Source organism: Netta rufina (assembly GCF_964035555.1).
Source record: "Netta rufina genome assembly, chromosome: Z".
NCBI classification, from domain to species: domain Eukaryota; kingdom Metazoa; phylum Chordata; class Aves; order Anseriformes; family Anatidae; genus Netta; species Netta rufina.
Window position 1 is genome coordinate 70,291,034 of NC_140126.1, and position 22,863 is coordinate 70,313,896.

General features: G+C 38.9%; 1 protein-coding gene across 1 annotated transcript in view; it reads left to right on the plus strand.

Moving 5' to 3' along the window:
- Positions 1 to 10,455: 10,455 nt before the first annotated feature.
- The window catches only part of PLPPR1 (phospholipid phosphatase related 1), a gene marked incomplete at its 5' end in the record, with an annotated part of 69,314 nt that continues 56,906 nt past the window's right edge, over positions 10,456 to 22,863 (plus strand). The window contains one exon of the mRNA XM_084304774.1: positions 10,456 to 10,518. Coding sequence (XP_084160900.1) covers positions 10,456 to 10,518 — 63 coding nt within the window. The remainder of the gene's footprint in view (positions 10,519 to 22,863) is intronic.

Genomic DNA, 22,863 nt, shown 5'->3' on the forward strand with positions numbered 1-22,863 from the left:
TTTTTTCATTTTTAAAGGGCTGATGAAGTAATTCTAGTAAATTAGAATAGTAGTATTTTAGAGGTGTATCAGCAATGAAAGGCTATTAAAGAAGACACCGTGTTCTTCATAGTGTTTTTAAAGGGATGCCAGCAAACAGCAGAAGGCAGGATAGGCATGTTTATGTGCAATTGTCAGCTTTTAGTGTTCAGATGACTGTTTTGACCACGTGCAATTGTGAATCTGTTCTGCTTATTTCCAGTCATCGTCTGTGATACACTTCGTAGGTTCATGTTGTTTTCGAGTGCATACCAATTTATATGCTTGTAAGTGTCTACAAAGTATACAATCAGCTAATTTACTGTGTATAGTTTAACTGAATGCAATTTGAACCACAGCAGACTCTAAGAAGTAACATTGTGGTCTCAGCTACAGGAATTGGGCTTTTACAATACTTGCTTAGTCTTGCTGTCTTGGCCTTGAAGGGTGAAAATTAATGCATTTTTTTGCCCATAGAGTGCACTCTCTTGTGCTTATTAAATGCCTGGTGTTTACTACTAGCTCACCACAATTTTGGTTTGAAATTTTCAATGCAGCATTCACCTAGTTTAAAAAAAAAAAAAGGTTTGGAATTCAATCAAAACATGTGACTCATCTGATTTTATTTCCCTCCAGACTATCAGCCTTAGGTGCCCTCTGTTCATTCTGTTCATTCCTGTGCTCATTGATATTCCCACTGTTTCATGCTTACGCTATGACCTGTGTGAACACTCCAAAAGCACTGGTTTCCTCAACTCTTCCAGTAGGAAAGTGGAAGGAGAGAGAGGGGGATCTGGATATTTCCTTGGAGATCTCCATCTGGAGCCTGAGAGTCGCTAGCACCATTCACAAGCGTCTTCTTCAAACAAAGGGGATGGATATGCCATCACTTGCTCTGCAATGGCAGGTGTAAAAGGGAAAGGGCTGTTTGTTTCTTCTCCCTTCAAGTGTCTGTCAGAGCATCCCATAGACTCTTCTTTCACCTTAGCCAGCTGGATTGGTTGGACTGCTTGGGAAAGAAGCCAGTGTGCAGTGGTGCCAGGTAGCAGGGATATGGGCAGATCAGTACTGGGACTGGTTGCATTATATCTGTTCCAGTGCATCTGTTTGTGGCAGCAGGGAAATCCCTGCTAACCAGTTCACTTCCTCCTGCAGTTGAAAAGCTGCAAAACAAGGGCATAACTCTGTTCGTGTTTGCACTCAAATGTGTGCTGGACTGTGTGCTGTGGAGCAGGTGAGAGTAGAGGGGGAAAGAGGCACTTCTTAACACTGGGGAATAAAACCACCTCTGTATAAAACTATATCTTGTTATCCTACATTCAAACAGAAATCCAGAGCTGAGAAAATCAGAAGTGATTTAAAAATATTTGAGGGAGAAGCTCTTCTTTAGACATCATCATGTTTTTCTTTCAATGGGCCATGTTTATAAGCTTTGATTAAAAAATAAATAAAAAATTAAGCTGTTCAGACTTCTAAGTCTCATCCTCACCCTGATCCTCCTCGTTCCCCTGCCCATGTATAATTTACACGTTTCTGTTGAGCTTGAAGTGAGATATTTATGTGTTCTACCTGAATTTCACTGGGTAGGTATTTTTAATTACTTACCTTCTGTCCATATTTGGGACTGAGGAAAGTGTGTATGGTTTGATTTGGTTTGGTTTGGTTTTCAGGTTTCAGTATGGTTCTGGTCCTCCTGCTGTGGGTGGCACTGTGACCTTTGGTGACCTGCTTTGTTCAGCACAGCATGAAATCCTGCAAATAAGAGGATGAGTTGCATCATTTACTAAAACAACCCAATTAAAATACAATGAAGATGTGAAGCAGGGGCTTACTTGGACTTAGGCTCAGCAGGGTTGGCATATAAAAAGACTAGGGAGCATCTATTTTTGAAAAACATTTTTAATATCATGATTCCACAAATTATTTCTGTGCATAGCTGTGAAACCCTCTTACAAAATAAAGACCATTTATTTGTGGTTTTGCTGGCACATAAGCAACCAATGTTTGTGGGTTTGGTTTTTGTTTGTTTGTTTGTTTTTTGAGTAGCTAAATAAATTTCAATGGGACTGTTGACAAATGGTGTTGCAGAAAGGAAAAAACAAAAACAAACAAGAATAGATGTTTTCTGGAGTAAAATATGTGTTTATCTGAATAAGGGAAGTTTCTTTGGACAATTTTTTCTTCATATTAAAATCTGTTCTGCAAAATCCTGAGAGATCTGGGAGGGGAAATGAGAAATATTTTCTACAACCTGTTACACTGATATCCCTTTATTATAGTAGACAGGATTTTCAGGCTTGTGGTTTTCCATCACCACAGAATTTGAGATTGGTTTCATGCATGCACTCTTTCCTGTAGCAGTTTTCTGTCACACATTCAATTGTCCTCTACTTTTGCATTGTCACCCTCTGTATTCCACAACCTTGTTTTCTTTTGCTTTCTTCTTTCTCTTCAAATTCTTCCTCTTTTTTCATGTGTTATGACAAAAGCCTAAGGAGCAGGCAGATCTGTCTTTTTTTCCATTGAAGGTGTCCTGGATTTCCTAAGTGCCTTTCAGTGCTTTGCAAGGAGAGGTACCAAGTGCAATGGAATTGTTTCTGTAGGCTGAAATTTAGTCACAAACCCTTCATGTACTATCCCAAGGATCTGGGAGGTCATAGTTTAATATTTGCTTTCCAGCCTGAGTCTTTGTAAGACTGCCAGCTGTAGACAAAAAGTGTTCTTGACTATTTTTGTATTTTGTTTTTTGTTTGTTTGTTTGTTTTGTTTTGTTTTTTGTAGGCTATACAAATGAGACACTGAAATTAGAACTCTGTACAACATTTTAAAACCCACGATCAGCACAGATCTAAGCAGAGAAGCCACGTCTTGTGCCCATTATTAATGAAATCAGTCAACTGCAGTTCTGGGTCTTTAATATGTTAATTTCATAACTACAGACTGCTATATTTTCACTAAACAAATCATGTTAGTTATCTTTGGAATTCAGAGTTCCTTATGTCTACAAACTGTTATCTTATTGCTGACAATACCTGCCATTTTATTGCTATAAATGTCCTTAGAAATACATGGAGCTTTAGCCAGTTAGAAGTACAAGAAATTACCAATTACTTTTTGCATTTATTCAGAGGAGTTTACAAGCCCGGTTAATGTGAATCAAGATGAAGTACCTTCAGGAGGATGAGTAAAGGCCAGAAATAATATTTTTATTTTGCCCAAGATAATGCATGGCTGTTCCATTTAGATTCACTTGAAAGTCTGAAGGGATGAAGTGAGAGCTAGAAAATTAGCATTTTTTAATTAATTGAAAGTTAGGAGTAGGATCAGTCTTGTTAATTGCATGGATAAATTCAGTGAGGTTTGTTTTGCAGACTGCTCAATATTTGTAAAGAAATTCCTAATGAATCTCCATCAGGTTTCTACTTCATTTATCATGCATTGCTAATCCTTCCACAAGAAAGGCAGAAGTGTTATCAGCTGTAGCAGGATAAAAGTTTTATTCATGTGGTTTGCTGATGTGATATCACATTTTAGTAAGTATTACTCAAAGTAACACCGAGTAAATGATACACGGAGCATTTTGGCAAGGAATTCACCAAATGAAACAGATCAACTGTAGTGATACTTGCAGACCTGGAGGGCAAGGAAAGGCATGATGGTTGAAAATAAGGCTTATGGTCATTTTGTTTGGCCTTCTGCATATTAGCACGCATGTACCTGCTATTTACACAAGTATTGGGTTCTACAAAGGCGGCATCTGTTCTGGGGTGAAGCATAACCCTGCAAGAAATTCCAGCCCTGTGGCATGGATGTAAATTTTGTCCTTATCTGGGATTTCACTTTCCTGCCTGCAGTGGGAAGTTGTTTTGAGTTCTGGCTTGCTGACATACCACTTGAACTCTCTTGAAGATGTAAGTGGTGCAGATCCCTTATCAGATAAAAGCATATCAAGTTTATACTGCTGCTTATCACTTAGGTGCTGGACAATTTTCCACATGAACCTTGTAGCAAGCAAAAATACCCCTGAAGGAATTCTTAAAATCTCTGGCACTACTTCCTTTTCTAGATCAAACCCTGCTTTGGGTTTCAGCAGCATGTTTTTAAGAGATTGGTAGTTTATGAATCCTGATGGCTGTTCCTGTAGCTGTCTTTGTAACAAGGTATTGTCAGTTCATCAGTTTAAATATGTAGGTGATATTGTTCGGTGTAAAATGGTTTGCTAATGAGTGTACATATCTTAAAATGTTATCTCTGCAAGCAGAAAAGGGACACCAGAGAAACTGTTCTTCTGGTTTAATACTCAAATGCTGCAAAATTGTCTACTGTGATGGTGAAGATGTGTGGGCTTATTTTGTGTATTGGTAGCAAGTTTTTTTGCTCTTTTACCTGCTATCTTTAGTGATATAGAATCTGTTTCTTATCATTGATTCTGTAGAGAAATAGGTAAGAGCACTTTCACTAACACGGCGTTTTATTTGAATGGCTGTAGCTTAAGCATAAACCAGACATTTATTCTCTTAGGAAAATTTAAAATATTTTTTTTATTCTGTGATGAGATTTAGATCCTATGCACTGAGCTTCTGTTTCATCTATTCATCCAATCTTCTCAGTGTTCTTGCAAACTAGGAAATTAGGAGTGCTCCGGGATGCAGACGCTTGGCAAGTCTTGAAACTTAAAACACATGTTCATTTATGATCAGCTAGTAGGCAATCTCTCTGTTAGCAAGTAAAATTTAAGCATGACTCAGACATGCTAGTCAGGCTGTGGCCGTACACTGTCAGCAGTCTGACAGCACATTACTGCTTCTGGTGGCTCTTTGCCTCTCAAGAGCTCTTTGATGATGGGAAGCTGGAGCTCAGTGGGTGTCTTCCCCTTTGTCCAAGCTCCACCCGTCACCAGTGTTTACATACACTTTTCCACAGACTGAGTGCAGTCAGATCCCAGTGATTGCTTTCCCCTTTGTAGGTCAAAATCAGTGTGTTCTGGCTCTTTGAGACAGCAAATTGAGTGCCAGTTGTCTGGTACCTTCTAATAGTTGCAGAGGTGGTGCTGTTACCTTAGTTTTGCTGTTTTTTATGTGCTGATATCAAACCAGCAGTCTTGTGGTATGCTTATCTGCCTTGCATCCAAACCAAAACACAAACAAGTCTCTATCCTTACAGAGTTTAGATTTTGGGATGGTTCATGCCACCACACAATGTTGTAAGTAAATACAAAAAATATCTATATTTCAGCTGAGAAAACATTGAACAGCCATGACTGTCTTTCGAAGGTAAATTGTACTCTTAATTCCTTAAGCCCTTTTGTATTCATTCATTAGGTTTATGTTGAAAAGAGCTTTGGGAAAGATTTTTTAACCCTCTGTTATCCTGTTACAACCTGGTTAAAATTACATGCATGTGCATATCGTGGTTTTTCTGGGGAAGTGAGGTGCCTTTGGACATGTCTGGGGTGAAGCTGCGTAGAGTGGATGTGAGGCTGCCACAGACTGATGTTTGGTCAGTGCTTGTGCAGAGTTGTGATGTGTTTTCTGTCATGTTTTGAGTCTCAAAACTCAGTTTGGTTTCAGTAGCAAGCCAAGGGAAACCTGTACTACTTAAATGCCCAATCAGAACTACAAAGTTTTTGTGCAGGAATTGTCAAATACATTTGAAGTGTTCACAGTCAGGTGGATGGAGTGCTTGACAGGAGTCTGAGATTCATATATCTTGTTTCAACTTAGACTTTGAGTCATTGTGTAACTTCTGAGAAACTGCTTCAACTCTCTCTGGCTCTGTTGCCCCACAAGAAACAGAGGACTCTGCTTTAGACTCTCTGTAAGAATCAGTGTAATAAGTAATGCTTACAACAACACAGTGCTCCGCAAAGGCTTGGGTAATCATCTTGAGCAGTGGCATTAGTTTGAATTTGTTTTCTTAGTTGAATGGGGGTTTGACATATACGGTTTCATGTTTCAGTTGTGCAGATTGATCCTTGATGGACTGGCACAGAAGTTTTAGTGATTTTTTTTTTTTACTTGTAAACAGAATCCTTATTTTAATGAGAATGAAGATGTTTATAATTTGAATCCAATTACCCACAGAGGGTTGCTAATTGTTAATGCAAGGTTAAACTAATTTACAAACCACCAAATGCTTGCATTTTAAGTGTCTCTAATTTTGCTATGGAAATACCAGATCTGTGTTCTCCTTATATAACATTTTAATTTTATTTTAAAACAGCATTAGCTGCTGCTGAAAAGATCATGAAACAGACTAGATTAAGAAGGACAGGAAATGCACTCTAGTTTTTTGTGCATTGTCACATCCGGGGATCAAGTGAAAAGTGTATCAATGGTAGCTCTCCTCACCTCATGTCCAAGCAGATTTGGGCTTCTGCAGTGAAGTGATGTCCAGCACGTCAGTGGCTATACTGGTGTCTTAGTTTTCAGAGCAGATCCTGCATTTCAGGCTGGCAATCTCAGCTAATGTCAAAAGAAACATGAATTGGTATTGATAAAATGAGACAGGTTGAAAACTGTAATAAATGGTACCTGTTCTGGGATTTAGCTCTCCTGATTTTTGATTTTTGTGTTTTCCACTGTTGCCCAGGTACTCGTTATATGCTGTAAAAGTATGTAAGGCCATAATATTAATTCTCACCTACACAGGACAAAGCTTAAAAAACCTACAGGTGGCTTCTGAGAAACGGACTTGCAATTTGTTGATTTGCGCGCTGGTAACACGGAACAATGATGAGGTGTGCTATGTCTGCTGCAGGAGCTAAACCATAAAGACTCAGCAAATGCTAATTTACCCTACATATATCCTTTTTGCCATGTGCCACATGCTCAAATAAAAAGCTTTAGAGCATACCTGAATGGGGTTTTTAGAAATTCTGCTGGTTAGTAAGCTGTAAGAGAAGGCCTTTTTTAGAACATTTTTCCTTCCTCTGCTGTTTGACTGTCATTTTTTTTTTTTTTTTTTTTTTTCTTCCCTGGATGGATCCCAGAGGCTACAAAATCTCTTCAGCATGAGTTCTTCTTTCTTTGCTGTCTTTTTTAGTTAATTTTCAATTCACTTACGTATATTCCATGTCTCTGCTTGCTCTCCCAGGAAATGTCAGACAATAACCTCCTGCGCTGTAGTTCAGGGTCTTTCTGAAAATGCGTGTAGGGTAAATGGAGAAAGATGAGAACTACCTAATGTTAATTAATTCACAAATGTAATATCTAATACATTGTTTAAAGAGGCATTATTATGTCTCATAATACCAGAGCTCCAGACTATTAATATTACCTATACTGGGGTTCCTAATTAGTTGGATTAGATTTAACCAGTTCTTTTCTCTTTGCAGTGCTCATGTGTCAGGTGTTAAAAGGTCACAGGGTGTGGGATCTAAAAACCTTCTATAGATTTGTTAGCGTGATTTCCTTAACAATTTAGACAAATTGATTAAAAAAAAAAAAAAGTAAAAATAAGAAGTCAATACCTGATGCTGATATTATAGCTGTTATTTTCTGTTGCTTTGGTGAGACACTTGGTACTGTGAAAATGTGTCCAGTGCAGAGATACTCATGGATTATAAAATGGGACAGTCACCTAAACACTTGTTTTACTTCTTACTACAATTGCCCCATTCTTTCAGCAAAAGTGCATTATCTCTGACTGCCTGCAGACTGAAGCAGTAAGGGATTGCTGTGGTCTGTGTTTCACAGTCCTCTGCATCCCTAGAGGACTCATTGCCAGCTGGAGAGAGACAAAAGGTAATGTGCTCCCACTAGGATGCCACTGCTCCTCCCCCTTGCCCTTCTGGAGACTGAGCTGATGAAAAGACCTGCTACGACAAACACAGGCTGGCTGGGAGTTTTCCCACAACGTGGGAATTAACTGGCCTGATCAGGCAACTGTTTGGTTTCGTGTTGCTCATGTCTGACACAAATGTGTCATCACAGAGAAGCTGACATGCAAAATGCTTTCCCATAGGAAATGCAGTTTTTAAACCAGTTTTTCACAAAAAGAAAGAATAGACATGGTGGTGCGTATTTATGACATCAGGAGCCCCTTAGCATTCAATTAGGCAATTTTATATGCCTACTAAGAACTTTGAGCTTCTCTGCCAGTCTGTGCAGTTGCTTCATGCATCTGTTGAGAAAATTTCTTAAATTCCTGGGTTACTTGCAGCCCTCTGCTTTTGTTAGGAACACACAGCAATCACAGCTGTTGGAACTGAAGGCAGGGCTTTATGTCATCAACAATGTTATGGAAAATCTTGTTTATTTCAAAGCTTGATCTGGGAAGGCATTCATGAAGGTGCTATGGCATTAACATCTTTACACTAAGCCATTTGAAAAGCAGGATCTGCAAAAAAGGTGCTGAAAGTCTATCCCCAGGGCACAAAAAGAGTTTAGTACAGTAAATCTCTGTAAGCGGCTCTAACTGTTTAACCTACTATTCTACCAAGCACCATGTGTTTGCTGGGTTAAAAGCAGAGGCATGTGGCACAAGAGCCATCAGTGTGGAAAGTGTTAAAAAAATAGTGATTGGAATTTTTTTCTACAACTCAAATCGAGTTGGATTAGCTTGTCTTAAAATAATAATAATAATAATAATAATAATAATAATAATAATAATAATAATAACACAAATCTCTAAGATAAAACCCATTTTACCTCCTAAGTAAAACTGAAGTGTGTTTCGAAAAACAGGCACTTTGAAATTCAGAATATTTGTATTTTAAGAACTGGGATACAGTGTAGCATGAGAGTCTGGAGCCTGTCAGAGGTAACATGTCCTGAGTATTATGTGTTATCCAGAACTGCATTTTTTAATGGCTAAGAGTTCAAGATTAGCACACAGTGTGGCTTCATAGGAGATAGTATAGCTGTGCTGAGCCTAGAACCACATTGCCAAAACCTTCATATATGTTATGTATTTTACAGCTCCGGGTCAAATTATGGAAAGCTGAGATGAAAAACATACTAAGTAGTTCATAGGCAGCAAAACTAGAACCTGCATCACAGTGACATGGAGCTTGGTGCTGGTAGCAACCTGGTGACAGCTGACCCAGCTCCACAGTTCATAGCCTCTGCTGAGCTGCATGCTCTGCTAATTGCTGTTTTTTTCCCAGTTCCCCTGCTGAGAGCTGGTGGGAAAGCACTGACAGGCGTTGTGAACCTCACAGGCTCCATATGCCAAGGCCTGTTGTCACCCTGACACCAGTGAGGCCAAAGAGCTGGAATAAGATGCTGTGCAAAGCATATTCTGGAAAACACACCGTTTTTTGCCTTCTTCTTGCCCCATGGCCCTGGCCCACGGAGATTCTCATTGTCAGGGAGTTGGTTTCTATTGGAAATGAGGTTGGACCTGCCTGTATGTAGTTCAACGCTCAAGTTGCCTTGCGTGGAACCAGGAGCTGGACTCGATGATCCCCATTGGTCCCTTCCAGCTCAGGATATTCTATGATTCTGTGAAATTTGTGCTCCTTCTTGATGTGCTCACATTTAAACTGATATCAAATGATTTGCATCTTCATGTGTGTTTCACACACCTGGCAGCTACACGCTGCTTTTCCAGACCTACTTCCCTCCTAGCCTAGGTCACTACCTGTTCCTCTCTCTTAAATTGTTTACATCAGCTTCTTGGTGTGTTACCTCATGTATGCACAAAAGCACATACATTCTCAGTAAAGGTTCTCTGTGTTAATCTTCTGTTCTCTCCTTTCCTACGTTTTGTGCTGCAGAGATTAAATGTCTTGGCGCAGAGTGTTACAAGACTATGTTAATTGATGTAGCCAGTAGCCTGAAGTAATGCTAAATGGATGGGGGGTTGCGAGCTAATGTGCTAATTTATAGCAGGCCAGAAAGTCTTTATAGTATTGGCCCAATCCTTCGCTGTATTCTTGTTGTATATGCTTATCTTTTGGGTACATGAGCCGTGTTGTCTTCTCAAGTAGTTTACATTTCACGCAGATAAACATTGATCACGTGTACAGTGAATGTATGATAAGCATGTATTTTAAAGCGCAAGTTCTCAACTCAATTACCACCACCTCTGGATTCAAAATACACTGTAGGCAGGTTAGTAGGCTGGAAATGTATTTTACAATATGTTCCGGTGAAGAAGCCTTTGCTTGAAGGAGGATTGTTATTCAGGAAAACAGTTGTATCCCTTGTTGCTCTTTGCTCTGTTGGTAATGTATTTGTGATCTGTCTGTTACTTGCTTTTTTTGCTGCAGAGGGAATGCCTTCTCACATTATTTTGTACTGCTACAAGTTAGACCTTTGTGCTCTGTTTTGTCTATATCTATGGTCTGATGTGTCAGTGCTCCATGTTATGAACCTTGTTATGTTAAATGTGGAGTTTGCAAAAAGACAAAACATACTGAAATATCTTCATCTTTTCTTTTTCAGAATAATATATTTTTGAACGGTGCCTCCCCAAGAAGTGTGATGAGAAATGGCTTTAGGAAACAACACCCAGAGAAGTTACTCCATCATCCCCTGTTTCATCTTTGTTGAGGTGAGTGCAGCACTCAGTTGACTCAAAAAATAACCACTGGGCAGAGAAAGGCCTACACAGAAGGAAGCTCTGCCCTGCAGAAGTTGAGTCGCTTGTTGGTCATATTTTTTGTCAGGATGAATGCTTTCTTATTTGATAACCTTAATACCCAACATCATGCTCAGTAGCATCGAATCCCCCTGAAAACTGTCCTGTATGACATAGGTATGACATAGGTATGATCTTACATAGATGAAGATGAGGTTAGGTCTGAAGTAGATGCCATGTTTTCAACTTGCCTCCATCCAATTTGCTGGCTTTTCCTGTGGTATTTGGTGGAGAAGGAGATAGCCGCAGGTGTAGGTCAGCAAGTGACTACTCAAATCTCCTGTTCTCTTCAGACCTGCTACCCTAAGGTATCACAAGGACTAGACATTTAGATAAATGTCAGATCTCACAGTCTAATGGTTCATACGCTTAGGAAGAAATGCTCAGCTCCATTTTCAGTTCAGCTGCAACATAAAATGTAGGTGAGGCAAAATAATCCTTCAAGTTTGATGAAGGAGCCAGCTAGCACAAGGTCTGTGAATTGATGATCAATGAAGTTACAGGAGTGAATGTTTCCACAATGGAATATGGCTCTACATCTTTGTTAGGTGTAAGTGTTTTCTTTTTAAATTAGCTCATTATTTTACTCTGTAGAATCGACTTTTTTGTGTTTCTTTTCGTTACCCTAACACTATCAGACTGCCCAAAATCAATATTGAAACCAATAAATATTCAACTGGTATATAAAAGGCAGTGAGGGCTTTCTCAGCAAGGGTGTACCTCTGGGTTTGCAGGGAAGGTGAAAACTTCTGCCAGATTTTGATAGAGATTGACATACCTGCTTGTGATTGCCTATCCATAGAACTACCTCTCTGACATAGATTTGATGCAATACTCTCCTTTTGGTCCTAATTATGGGGTGACTCATGCTTATTGACAAGAGAACCACTGAGAACAGTCAATAGACTAACTGTAATGCTGGATGTCCTGTAAGACTTATTTCATTCCCGCTGAAATCTTGGAGAGGTTCTTGTGTGCTGCTGCAGCAGGTGCAATGGGCATTGAAAATGGCTGCTTTTCAGAGCTCCTGAATGCTGATCTTACCTCAGGGAGATGGAAAAAGCATGCACGGATATCCAGGACCTCTCTAACCCTTACCTACCTGGAGTCCCCTTCTTGTAGGATCTTCTTCAGACAGGAGGTAAAGTTTCCTTACACATATTCTCTACTTTCTCTACTACCAGCTTAGCCCCAAAAGCAGTCAGAAGATCCATGGGTGTTTAGTCTGAAGTCAGTAGTGGTTTTCTTTTTGACCTGAAAGGGTTGTGGTCAGTCCTCACTTACAGGAGGAATCTGACCGATTGGAAGATGAGGATGAAGGAAAAGCATAACAAAGAGTGGTAAAGGTTGACATTGCCAGATGCAGCTGTCACAGTTGCTGTTGCGAAAAGTGGCTGTTACCCGACACTACATAGGACCCTTAGGGATCCTTGGATGAATGAGGACTGACTATGGCTTTGCAGTTACAATTACAGATTTATTATTGCACCAAAAAAAAAATAAATAAAAAGAAAAAATATATATATATCAAGATAGTTACACAGTCTTTTCAGTTACACTTAGATAGACCCTCTGCAGATTGGGTTATATTAGAGTCATAGAATCACAGCACACAATATGATCATAACCTAGATTAAGGCTTTACAGAAAAGACGTGAGTCAGTCACTCACTCCTTGGAGGAAGAAAACAACAGTGGAGGTGTCCCTGGCCACTGGGCAATCGCATGTTTTGCCATCCAGCAGCAGTTCCAGTCTAAGTCCCACTCAGTCTGTAGCTGCTTGATTTTACAGACAGTGCTCCCTGTGCCACTGCTCTTCCCTGTTCCAGGACGGGCGTCACCATCCTCTGGTCACCCAGCACCTGTGTATTGATAACACTGATGGGTTTAACCACCCTGCCAATCAGTGCTCCCCCTACCCTCTCAGTGGCTCAGCACTTGGGTCTTGATCTCTTTATCACTATGACTGTGGGTGTCCCCACACACAGTGGGTGCCAGAGAGGGGAAGAGAGAAGTGGGCAGAGGTGTTCACTGACAGCCCGCTTACATATTGTGGATATTTGCCTTATTGCTGGTTGTGCTGACCCTACTGCCAGGGGTCAGGAATAGGGAGTACCAGTCACACCAGCTGAGCCTTTCAGTGCTTCACAAGGATTTGTCATTGATATAATGTCCAGCTTTCTGGGGAATCTCTGCCTCCCTTCCCTGAGGAAACTGAAAGGCTCTTCTTACTGAGAAACGGGTCACTAGTTCATCCCATCAGCTAGAGGAAGAAAGGTTAAAAATGGTGAACAAACAGCAATAAGCTCAGAAGAAACACAATGAACACCACCAGAAATAAGATCTCTCAAATTTATTGCCTGAAGCAAGCTGTTCTGAAGATTTTTAATCCTCTAAATGTAAGAATGATGAGCCCAGCTGACAGTGTGTGACAGAACTATAAATTGTCCTTCCTGTAGACAAGACTGACATGAACACAATAAATCATTTGACAGGAGGAAAAGATTTCTTCACCCTCCAAGTATACTTTTCTTGTCCTTTCATATATTTGCCTTCGTTATTAAAGTGTAATTTAAAATGAAAAATCAGTCAGAATCAGAGAGGTAGTGTCCAAAAAGATGTTCTCTCTGCTATATTGGGTGAAAACATGTGTTTTCCCTGCCTTTTTGTCCACAGCATAGATTTTTAATGTAGCACTGTTGGAACTACACATTCATAGACTTTTATCGGGCATTGTAGCATTAAACAACAGGAAATCTAATTTCCTGCAGGGAATGCAGAGATGATTGATAGTAGCCATTCTGTCTGAAAAGCCCCTGTAAATCTTAAAACACACTGAGAGCACTTTTCATTCTGCCACATGCCTGGGACTGAGGAATTCATTTGAGAGGGGCTATGCCAGACACAAAGCCCTGTGCAGTATTACCTGACCTAGGATAGTCCCCATTTTTGTTGCTTTGAAGCCAACATGAGAATTGATAAGCGGCATATTGCTTGGCTCCTATGGCTAAAGGTGCATGGAGGACAGCTAAAAATATGTTCCCTGCTTTCCTCATAACATTTTTCCATGGTTAAAACAATCTGGCAGTGACCTCTTAGGTGATCATCAGTAAGAAAGGAGGTGGCCAGGAAATATTTTTACAGGCCTGTTTCCCAGAATATGCCGCCTCCCCTACCATCTTCCATAGAGCATGCTCCTTTAATTAAAATTTTTGAGATATTTGCTGTTAAGAAAAGAGTGGCATTTTCTTATCTGAGCCTTGGCTGTCATGTCAGATGCCCTGCTAGTATATATTTGCTAACTCCCCAATATGCATTGTGCCTTTAAATAAATTGTGGTGGCAGAGGTGGAAATAATGTGTCACAAGCAGTTTGGGCATTTTAAATACAATTAGGCTTCAACCTGTTTAAATGCAACACTTACTATTCTAGTGTTTATTCAAATTGGTGTTGGTACTAGGTGATCTTCAAGGTCCCTTCCAACCCAAGCCATTCCATAATTTCCATTTTTTTCCTTTCCATTTTCCTCACTCCCAACTAACTTGTAGCAGTTAGTTATTATAAAACCTGACCTGAAGATGAATGGCTCATTATAAGAATTTACAGTCCATGTCTGAGTCTACAAATTCCTTTTTATATTCAAAATATGAACTTTTTAATAATAGCCTGTGAAGTCTAATCTGTAATGACAGAAATGGTAAATGAACATTCTCAGTCCCTAATTAGAAACACAATGTCACATTAAGTATAGATTTAAAGGCTAAATACAGAATCATTAAACTAATTTTTAGCCACTTAGCAGATCTGAGTCCCTCTCCCAAATAATGCATGCAGTTTTCCAGATGGTCCTTTATTGTACCGTAAGAGGTATCATTGCAGTCTGACATTTGTTGCCAAATGTCCATGATGAGTTGCTATACTATGTTTTGTTAAATGTGGAAGCAAATGGTTAGGAAGTGAAAAAGACTGATGCTCTCTCCTGCCTTTGGAGCATTTTTTGCATCCAGAAGCGGTGAAGGGAGACTTCAGGAAGGCCTCATCCAGGCATGGCTCCCATGTAAGATGCTGCAACAAGATTGGAGCAATTTCATCCCTCAGCTGGTAGTCACTGCTTTCAGTGGTGTGCATACTGCTGAGAACCTGCTCCACAAGGACTGATGCTGGTAGCTGCTGAAGGCTGTTAAATACAAGTACCCTACTCCACAGTGCCCTACTCCAGTAGCTTCAAGAGCCCTTTGGGGTCAATGATGGACCCAGAGCATGCAGCAAAGGCTGGAGAGCTCTTAGCTGTTTGTAGGCCATGTATCTATTTTAGCAAGTGCAAATAGTGCACAGCAGCTCATCTGAGGATTTATTGATGGCCAAAACTAATCTCTGAAATGATCTTAAGAGTTGTAGACAAGTATAAAAGAAAGTAGGAGAGGCAGCATCCAGAAAGCAAGGAAAAAATAATCTCCTTCACACTATACTTTTTTCACATGCATTTAATTTACAGGGGCATTTGTTGCCAAAGCTCTTTGGCAACCTCCCTCCTTCACCATCCCTCCTTCACCCTCTGGAACATGAGTGAAAAAGTTGTGTCAGAAACATCTCTAATGATGCTTCAGCATAGCTGTCTCATCATTTCACAACCCCACCTTGCAGGGCTTGGTCCAAAGATTGCTGTTACATGCCTTCCATGGTGCTCAGAGCTGGCATTTGTGCCCCTGGGTACAGGTGGATGATGGTGAAGAAAGGTAAAATCACATCATGGGTTTGTTTTCAGTGCCCCGATTCTCTGCAGGCAGGGAATGCATCATCAGAACAGCCAAGCTACCCTTGGATGTAGGCAGTTACATCAGTAAGCAGAGAGAAAAGGTGTTGAGGTGGGAGAAGTGCAAGGCCTGGCAAATCCCAGTTCTCTTCCTGCTGGTTGGTGAGCTGCCAGGAGGTCTTGATCTAGCAGTGCTTTCCATGCTCTCTAGTTCTTCTCTTTTCCTTCTCATTTTGGGTGTCAGCTTTCTAGGGCAAAACTCATGCTAGGTTGGTATAGGAGAGTTGAGTACAGTCTGGCTTTGAATTTGATGAGGTTAAAGTGACTTTTTTATACTTCTACAGCATATTTGATGGTCATCATAAGAGACGGGGAATGTAATGCAGTGTGACAATTGTATCTCTTAGTAGATATTGGAGGGATATAGTTAGATACCATGAGTAAGCAGCATCCTCACAACTTTATGTGTCTAGGCATGCAAAAGACTTTTCAGACATTCTGTCTGTGTGACTGGTAGTTTTTAAAGAAGTAATAAGCAAGCAGCACCTAGTTGTTGTTTTCTTTAAATAAGACCTTCTCAGCTCTTGTGATTCACCAGTGGCTGTGATTATAATTGCTCTCAAGATAATAAAAGAAGAAATTTGTTCAGGAATTTCTGCTGATGTGGAACTTTCTACTTCCTTTTTCCTCTTCCTTCTCTCAGTGGTTTGAGGGCTTGAGTTGTTTTAGGGTGGGAGTTATATGAGGATTACTTTTCTAAATTACCCTTTACTTCTAAAGGGTGCATCAGAGGTGTGTCTTCACACATGAAAACAGAGCAATTTTGCAGCACCAGATTTAATTAAATTGTCTTAGAATGATCAAAGAGTTACAGAATACCAAGTGACTTTAATATGACTGATGTGTGTGTCACATTGTGCTTTTTTGTAGATTATTGTAATCCTGACATTTACAAGGTAGGTTAGGGCAGACTCAAATAATCAAAACCATCAAAACCTGAAACATTGGACTCTAATCTGAAGATCCTGCTTTTTCATGCTAAATCCATTGTTCTGCCCTCAGGAAAACTTTTACAGACAACGTAGAAACTGTTTCTTCTTGACAACTCAATATATGGTGCATTGAAGAGAACTGAAGATTTTGTAAGAAAAATCCCTTCTCTCTCTCTCTCTCTCATCATAAAGAAAAGAAAAAATATTGCAAAATACAAAGCTCTAGTCTTATATGTATTCTGAGGCAAACTTTTAGTTGAACTGTAAGTGTATTACAGCCTCATAGGATCTTTGTTTCCACAGCCAGTAGGGCAAATTTTCCTTTACTTTTTTTTTCTTTTTTTTTTTTTAATTTTATTTTTGGACAGATTGAATCATGTTCAAATACCAGTTCTAACTTAATTTATTAAAAAAAAAAAAAAAAAAAGAGTTTTAATTTACAGAGGCATAGAGGGAAAAAAAATGTTCTCTTTCTTTGCCTTTCTGCATTTTCCTGACATTATTCCATGTAGTCAAGCCAACAGCTGAACTGCTCTTTAGCAGGAGAATGCCTTCAATACTGAGATCATTTGTGTGACACAAGTACCTCTTGAACTCCTGTTTGTCATCAGCATCACATCAGGGATTTGGAAGCTATAAAAAAAATAACTGAAATTAGAACAGTCATGACATATGAGGCACATTTTTTAATTCTAATTTTTTGTTTAGGTATTCTGAAAACTCAAAAAAATTTTGCCCATTTGGGTGTACCAGCTGGTTCTCTCTATTTTTGAGCAGAGTGTTTGGGGACGATAAAGAAGTTCTGCCAGAATTTACCAGTGCACTGTGAAGAGTCTTGTTCTGTGTGCTGTGGTCCTTGAGGCAACATTTGTAAGAGGCATCAGATATAATGTGTTTTTTAAAAATAAAAATAAAATCTGAACCTCCCCTAAGAAAAGCTTACCGATTTTATGTTAAGATTTATCTTTAATGCAGATTTATATTTAATAAATAATAGCATTAATGATATGATATATAGTGCTTAAAGGACGTATGATTATAGGATCACAGTTTTGGATAGTTGAAATACAGTTTTCAGTTTTGGCAAGGTAATGTCCAGTTCTCATAGAAAGCACCAAAAAAATCCAAGCAGATGTTTGATGGCCATCTAAAGAGGTATCTGGAATTTAATTAACTCCAAATAGTTGCAATGATCAGCAACTGTGTTTACTCACCATGTGGGGCTTTTTGGTCTTGTTTCCTACTGAGGCAGCCAGGAAAGATGTTCCAGAGGTTCACCTATGTTGGTTCAAGGCGTCCCCTTGCCATCGGTGTCTGTCATGGTCCTGCATATCGCTATTTCAATCCAAGTGCCTTGTTTCTCCATCTGTGCATTGCAAGAAGGGTTAAATAGTAGTCTGTTATGCTGGGATGCCGGGAGGACAAAATACCCTAAGGGACGTGTCGTGTGCTGGTGTTGTATAAACTCCCCATCATTAAATTCTCTAGTTAGATGGCTGTGTGAATTGGTGGTGACAGATGCTGTGTGAAATTGGAGGCACGTCTCTTGGAGCAGGGTGATGTTTCTGAATAATCCCTATGCTTCAGTCATTTCTGTTTCTTGGGATTCCTTGTTTCTTTTCTTAGTCTCTCAGCATATATATCCATTTCTCTTTGCTGCTTTTCCTAAATGCCTCCTTATGTCCTGCATTTGCCAGTCATTCTTTACTGTCTACTTTCTTTCACTTTCTTCTACATACTTCTTTGTTCCAGACGACAAGATAACTCCATAATGTTGGAGTCCATAGAATTGGCTTCATCTCAGTGAATAGGTATCTACTGAATGTTGGATTAGTTTTGTTGAATTGCTAGGCAGATCTAATGTTAGCTAGCTACAAAATGAAATTTAATTTTCTGAAAAGATATTCCTTCCAGGTCTTTCACAATTAAGCAAAAAATATGAAACCTTCTATGACAGAAAACTCATGGCTGAGATGGGCACCCAGGAAAAAAACAAAGCAGATTGCTATTTGATTCTCTTTAGCTTCTTGAGGACATTTTAAAATTAGTCTTAGGAGCCAACCTAAGATGGATTAACTGCTTTACATCTTTTTTTCTTTAAAACATAGATGAAAAAAATAATTGTGTTGTTGCTTACAGTCATGTGAACCCAATTTTATATCCCCGTGTCTTTATCCTGAAAATTTCCCACTGCAAATAATTCCTTTGACAGCCTGAGTAATGTCTTGGGGTCTGCACCAATTAATGTGGTGCGCTTTTTAAGCAATAGATTAAAAATACCAAAAATTATTTCCCTTTATGGGTGATTAAAAAAATATATTCGTTAATAGATAAAAAATGTAGTGGACACACTGCTTTATCTGTTTCACTGCATCCTGAAAATCACCAATGTTTTTTGAGAACCACTTCAGTTTATACTATGTTGGTCTATATAACTCCTAAGAGAAGGAATTATTTTTCAATCATGCAGAAGCTAGGGAGATTAAATTTGCTTTGCTTTTTAAATAGAGATACACACTGCAAATTTGTAAGTTAAAAATCACAGCGTTGGGAGATTAGTGGTAGAAAAACTACTAATCAAAATAGTTTGTATACAATTTTTGAGAAAAAGAGTTAGAAAACCAGAGTTCATTAAATCCAGTTTCCTGTATTACATGTACAGACCTCTGCAAACCAATGCTGAAGCATTCTAAGTTAGAGGGTATTTCTAGTAATGACTGGAAAACTTTAAGGTTAAAATAGATATCAACATGAAAATAAATATAGCAGAGTGTGTAACATGGGCAGATGTAACATGTGGGGACAAAGAGTTACTGTCATTGAAAATTAATGCTGATTTTTTCCCTTTTTTTCAGAAATATGCTTAGATTATAATGTTTGTTGCAGATTATGGCAGAGCAGAATTTGTTGTTGTTGTATGTTTTTCTACATACTCCGGAGACCTGAGGATTTTTCATATTTTCTCTCCCAAGCACACAATATTTTTTTACTCAGATGTATGAAAATTTGGCAACCATTGTAGATGCAGTACATATCATATCATTGACTCTGCCATAACAACCTTGCACTGTTTCGAATGATCTGTATTTCTGAGCATATTTGTTTTCTTTAATCTGGGGGGATATCACTGGTAGCATGATACTTACTTGGCATGTTAGATGAAGCATTAAAAAGAGTGGAAAGGAATGAATAGGGACTCAGAAAGTAACCCTAAATACCATCCAGCCTTCCCAGTACAGGTCAGTAGGAAAGATCTGAGAAATCTCAGAGTAAAACAGATGCTTAAAGAATATTTTGCAATATGAAACCCATTCAAAGTTTCTGGGAATGGTTTTGACATCAGGAGACTTTTCAAAAGTGAAATAGATCTTTTTAACCATCATGTCCAATTTCACCAGGCTGGCAAAGAAATTCACTTGTGTCTCTTGACCAGCCACTTCAGACGTCAGAAAGGAGAGTTTTGTTTTGTCTTGTTTAGCAGTGTTACAGGGAAGGAAGTCAGCAAGACCAGTCTTAAAGCAAAAGATGAGTATAAACAATTTAGCTTTTAAAAATTATTGGCATTTTCAGTTCTTTAGACATTCCAACAGAGTTTAAATAACTGTTTAAATAACTGTTTCAAGAATAAGCCTGCTAAGTCTTGTATTTAGTTTTACAAACTTAAGATGTGGCACCAACATGAAATTTCCCCAAGATGTGGTACCTTCTGGTAAAGTGTGCTATCTTCTCCTTTCCAATCACAAAGGGATAATCTGTTTGCCAGCATGCAAATAACACTCACAAAAGAAGTAAAGCTTCCAGTAAAGCTGTAGTACAACTAGTTCTCAGATAACTTGCTGAAGCCTGGACATATACTCTCTCTCATAGGTAATTTTGCATTGGCTCTATATTTGTTCCCAGCTGTGAACAGCACGGAGCTATTCAAGAGACTGTACAAAAATCTTTCATATGCAGATGTATTTGTAGGAAATCTGTAAGAGTGGTATTACTGGGAGTCGGTGCTCAGGAATTTGTTACGTGTTGTGCAAATGATGCTAAATGGGTGCTGAAATCTAACACACATTATATCATTACTCGTGAAATCATTACTCATGATGATGTTTGCTTACAGCAGTGATTAGAGGCCGACCCACAGGCTTAGAGTTCATAGGTCTTAACAAATTTTCTTTTAGCTTGATGCCATGCCTAGATTAATACTTGTGATTAATTTAACAATTTCAGACTTGGTAAAATTTTGGATATCTGTGATTTTGGTATAAATGTACAATGATAAATTGTATTAGCTCTTCCTTTAGCACTCCAGATCTAACTTAAATGTCAGGAAAGAAAACTCATCTTCATCTTGAAGCAGAATGATTTAATGGAACAGATTTCTATTGCGGATAGATTTTTAGACAGGACTGTTAGATAAATGATTAATCAATACTTTACTAAGCAGTTAGTCGATTGTTACAGAGTTGTTACATAGTCCAAGAAACCAAGTGGTTGTTCATAATGGTCTGTAAGTCTTACTTTCAGATGATGTGTTTATAGTACTCAGTGGGATTAACATCAGCATCACACCAGACCTGCCTAAAGACCCATGGCTGTCTGTGATCTCTAGTAGCCTTGCAGCACAGTCTGTGCGTGTTTGCTTGCACTATTGCTGCTGGGAGCCCCCCTGCACCCCATCAGGTGGCAGGCCAGTAGCAGCCGTGTTGGTGGCTGGGGCTGGTGCAAAGAGGTGGTGGAGGTGCTGGAAGCCAGGCTCAAAATCTTTACGCACACCACAAAACCCTGGTATATGCCTCCTTCTCTTGTTGCCCTATCCAACCTAGTCACATGAGCTGATGAATGGAGAACCCATGTAATGGGACACTTGGGAGGATAGGCTCTAATGAATTTAAAATAAGTTTGAATCTTTTATTATCTTTTCCTAATTCTGTAGCAATTAATGACTCTTTACGATTTACAGTAATTATTGACAGGGGCTACCAAAGGCATACTGCAATCAGATTACAGTTTGGAAATAATAGTGAAATTATTACTGGAGTTGCTATCAGTTTTGTCCTTGACTTTCATAGGGTAAATTCAATAATTTAAAAGATGTCTAAATTTGGTCATGTATTAACTGAATTATTCCTGCATTTTCTTCTCCCAGATCTGACATTAAAATCTGCATGTCTATACTAAAAGTCAATAATCCATTGTTCATCACCACTTAGCAGCTTACTTCTGGAGTGTGGACTTTACCTACCTGGAAGCTGCTTTCTGGCGTAATAATACATTGATACTTCTTACACAACTTATTAAAATGAGAAATTCATTGAGTGAGTATTTTGTGCATCAGTAGAGTGTTATGGATTTAATACTATTTTTATTTAGTGAGATTTAAAATCTTATCAGAGTATTGTGATGTTCTGTCCTTCTTAGTAGAACTGTTGTTCAGATTTCTGTTTGATTTATTGTCTATAACAAATACTGCACTTCTAACAAAACAATGGCAAAAAAAAAAAAAAAAAGTAAATGTAGCTCATAAATATAATCAAGTTTCTTGTTAGGTAGCCTGATATGAAACTCCAGTTATGATGGAGTGAATTAACCTTTCAAAGAGACTGTGTAGCAGATTACACTTTTATTAGTTTTATGATTCTGCTAATGTTTGACTTGGAGCCAGTTAAATCAGTAGTCATCAGTGATCTTTATGAGCCCACTTAAACCAGACAAATCAAAAATCATTCCAGTTCTTTTGAAAGGGTGGGAAACATTGAAACTCTCAAGCTGACTAATTGTGGGAACAGGAGCACTTTGTACAGCATTGGCCTCATATGAATTCATACCAGAACTGGTTCATCATGAGTTTCAGTCTTTTCGTTCTTACTGCAAAATCTTTAAGTAGAGATGAAAGGAAAAAAGCATCAAGGGACTTGGAAGAAAGTACTCAAAGTTGATGTAATTTGTATAAGGAAGGCAGCCAGGCTCAACCAGGTGGGTCAGAGACCTGAGTATACACTTCTGAGGGTTAAAAGAAAGGTCGTAGACTCACAGGAAAATTCAGGTTGGAAGAGATTTCTGGAGGTCCCTATTCACAGCATGGTTCAGAGGAGTAGCAGCTGGTTAAGTTACTCTGGACCTTGTCCAGTTGATCTTTCCTATTACCTTACTAGGCGACCTGTTTGGGTTTTGGCGATCCTCACAGGGAAAAAAAAAAAAAAAAAAAAAAAAGGTCCTAATGTTCTTTCTAATACAGTGATGTAACCTGATGTGAAGGAAAAAGAATAGAGGCCCAGTGGCAGTGAAAAGAAAAGGTAGGATGCAGCACATGGAGGACGAGCAAAGGAAAGCAGTAAAAGAATGAACCATTTAAAAAAATGTCCTGAATTTTAGAGGTATGTGCAATTGTGCAAAACAGTTTTGTCTGCACAGCCACTTTTAGTGCAATGACTTGTTCTAGGTATTTACATGCCTGATATGAAAATGACCACTGTTAATTGATAGTCAATCTGTTGATTTGCTTACCCAAATTGCATACTGT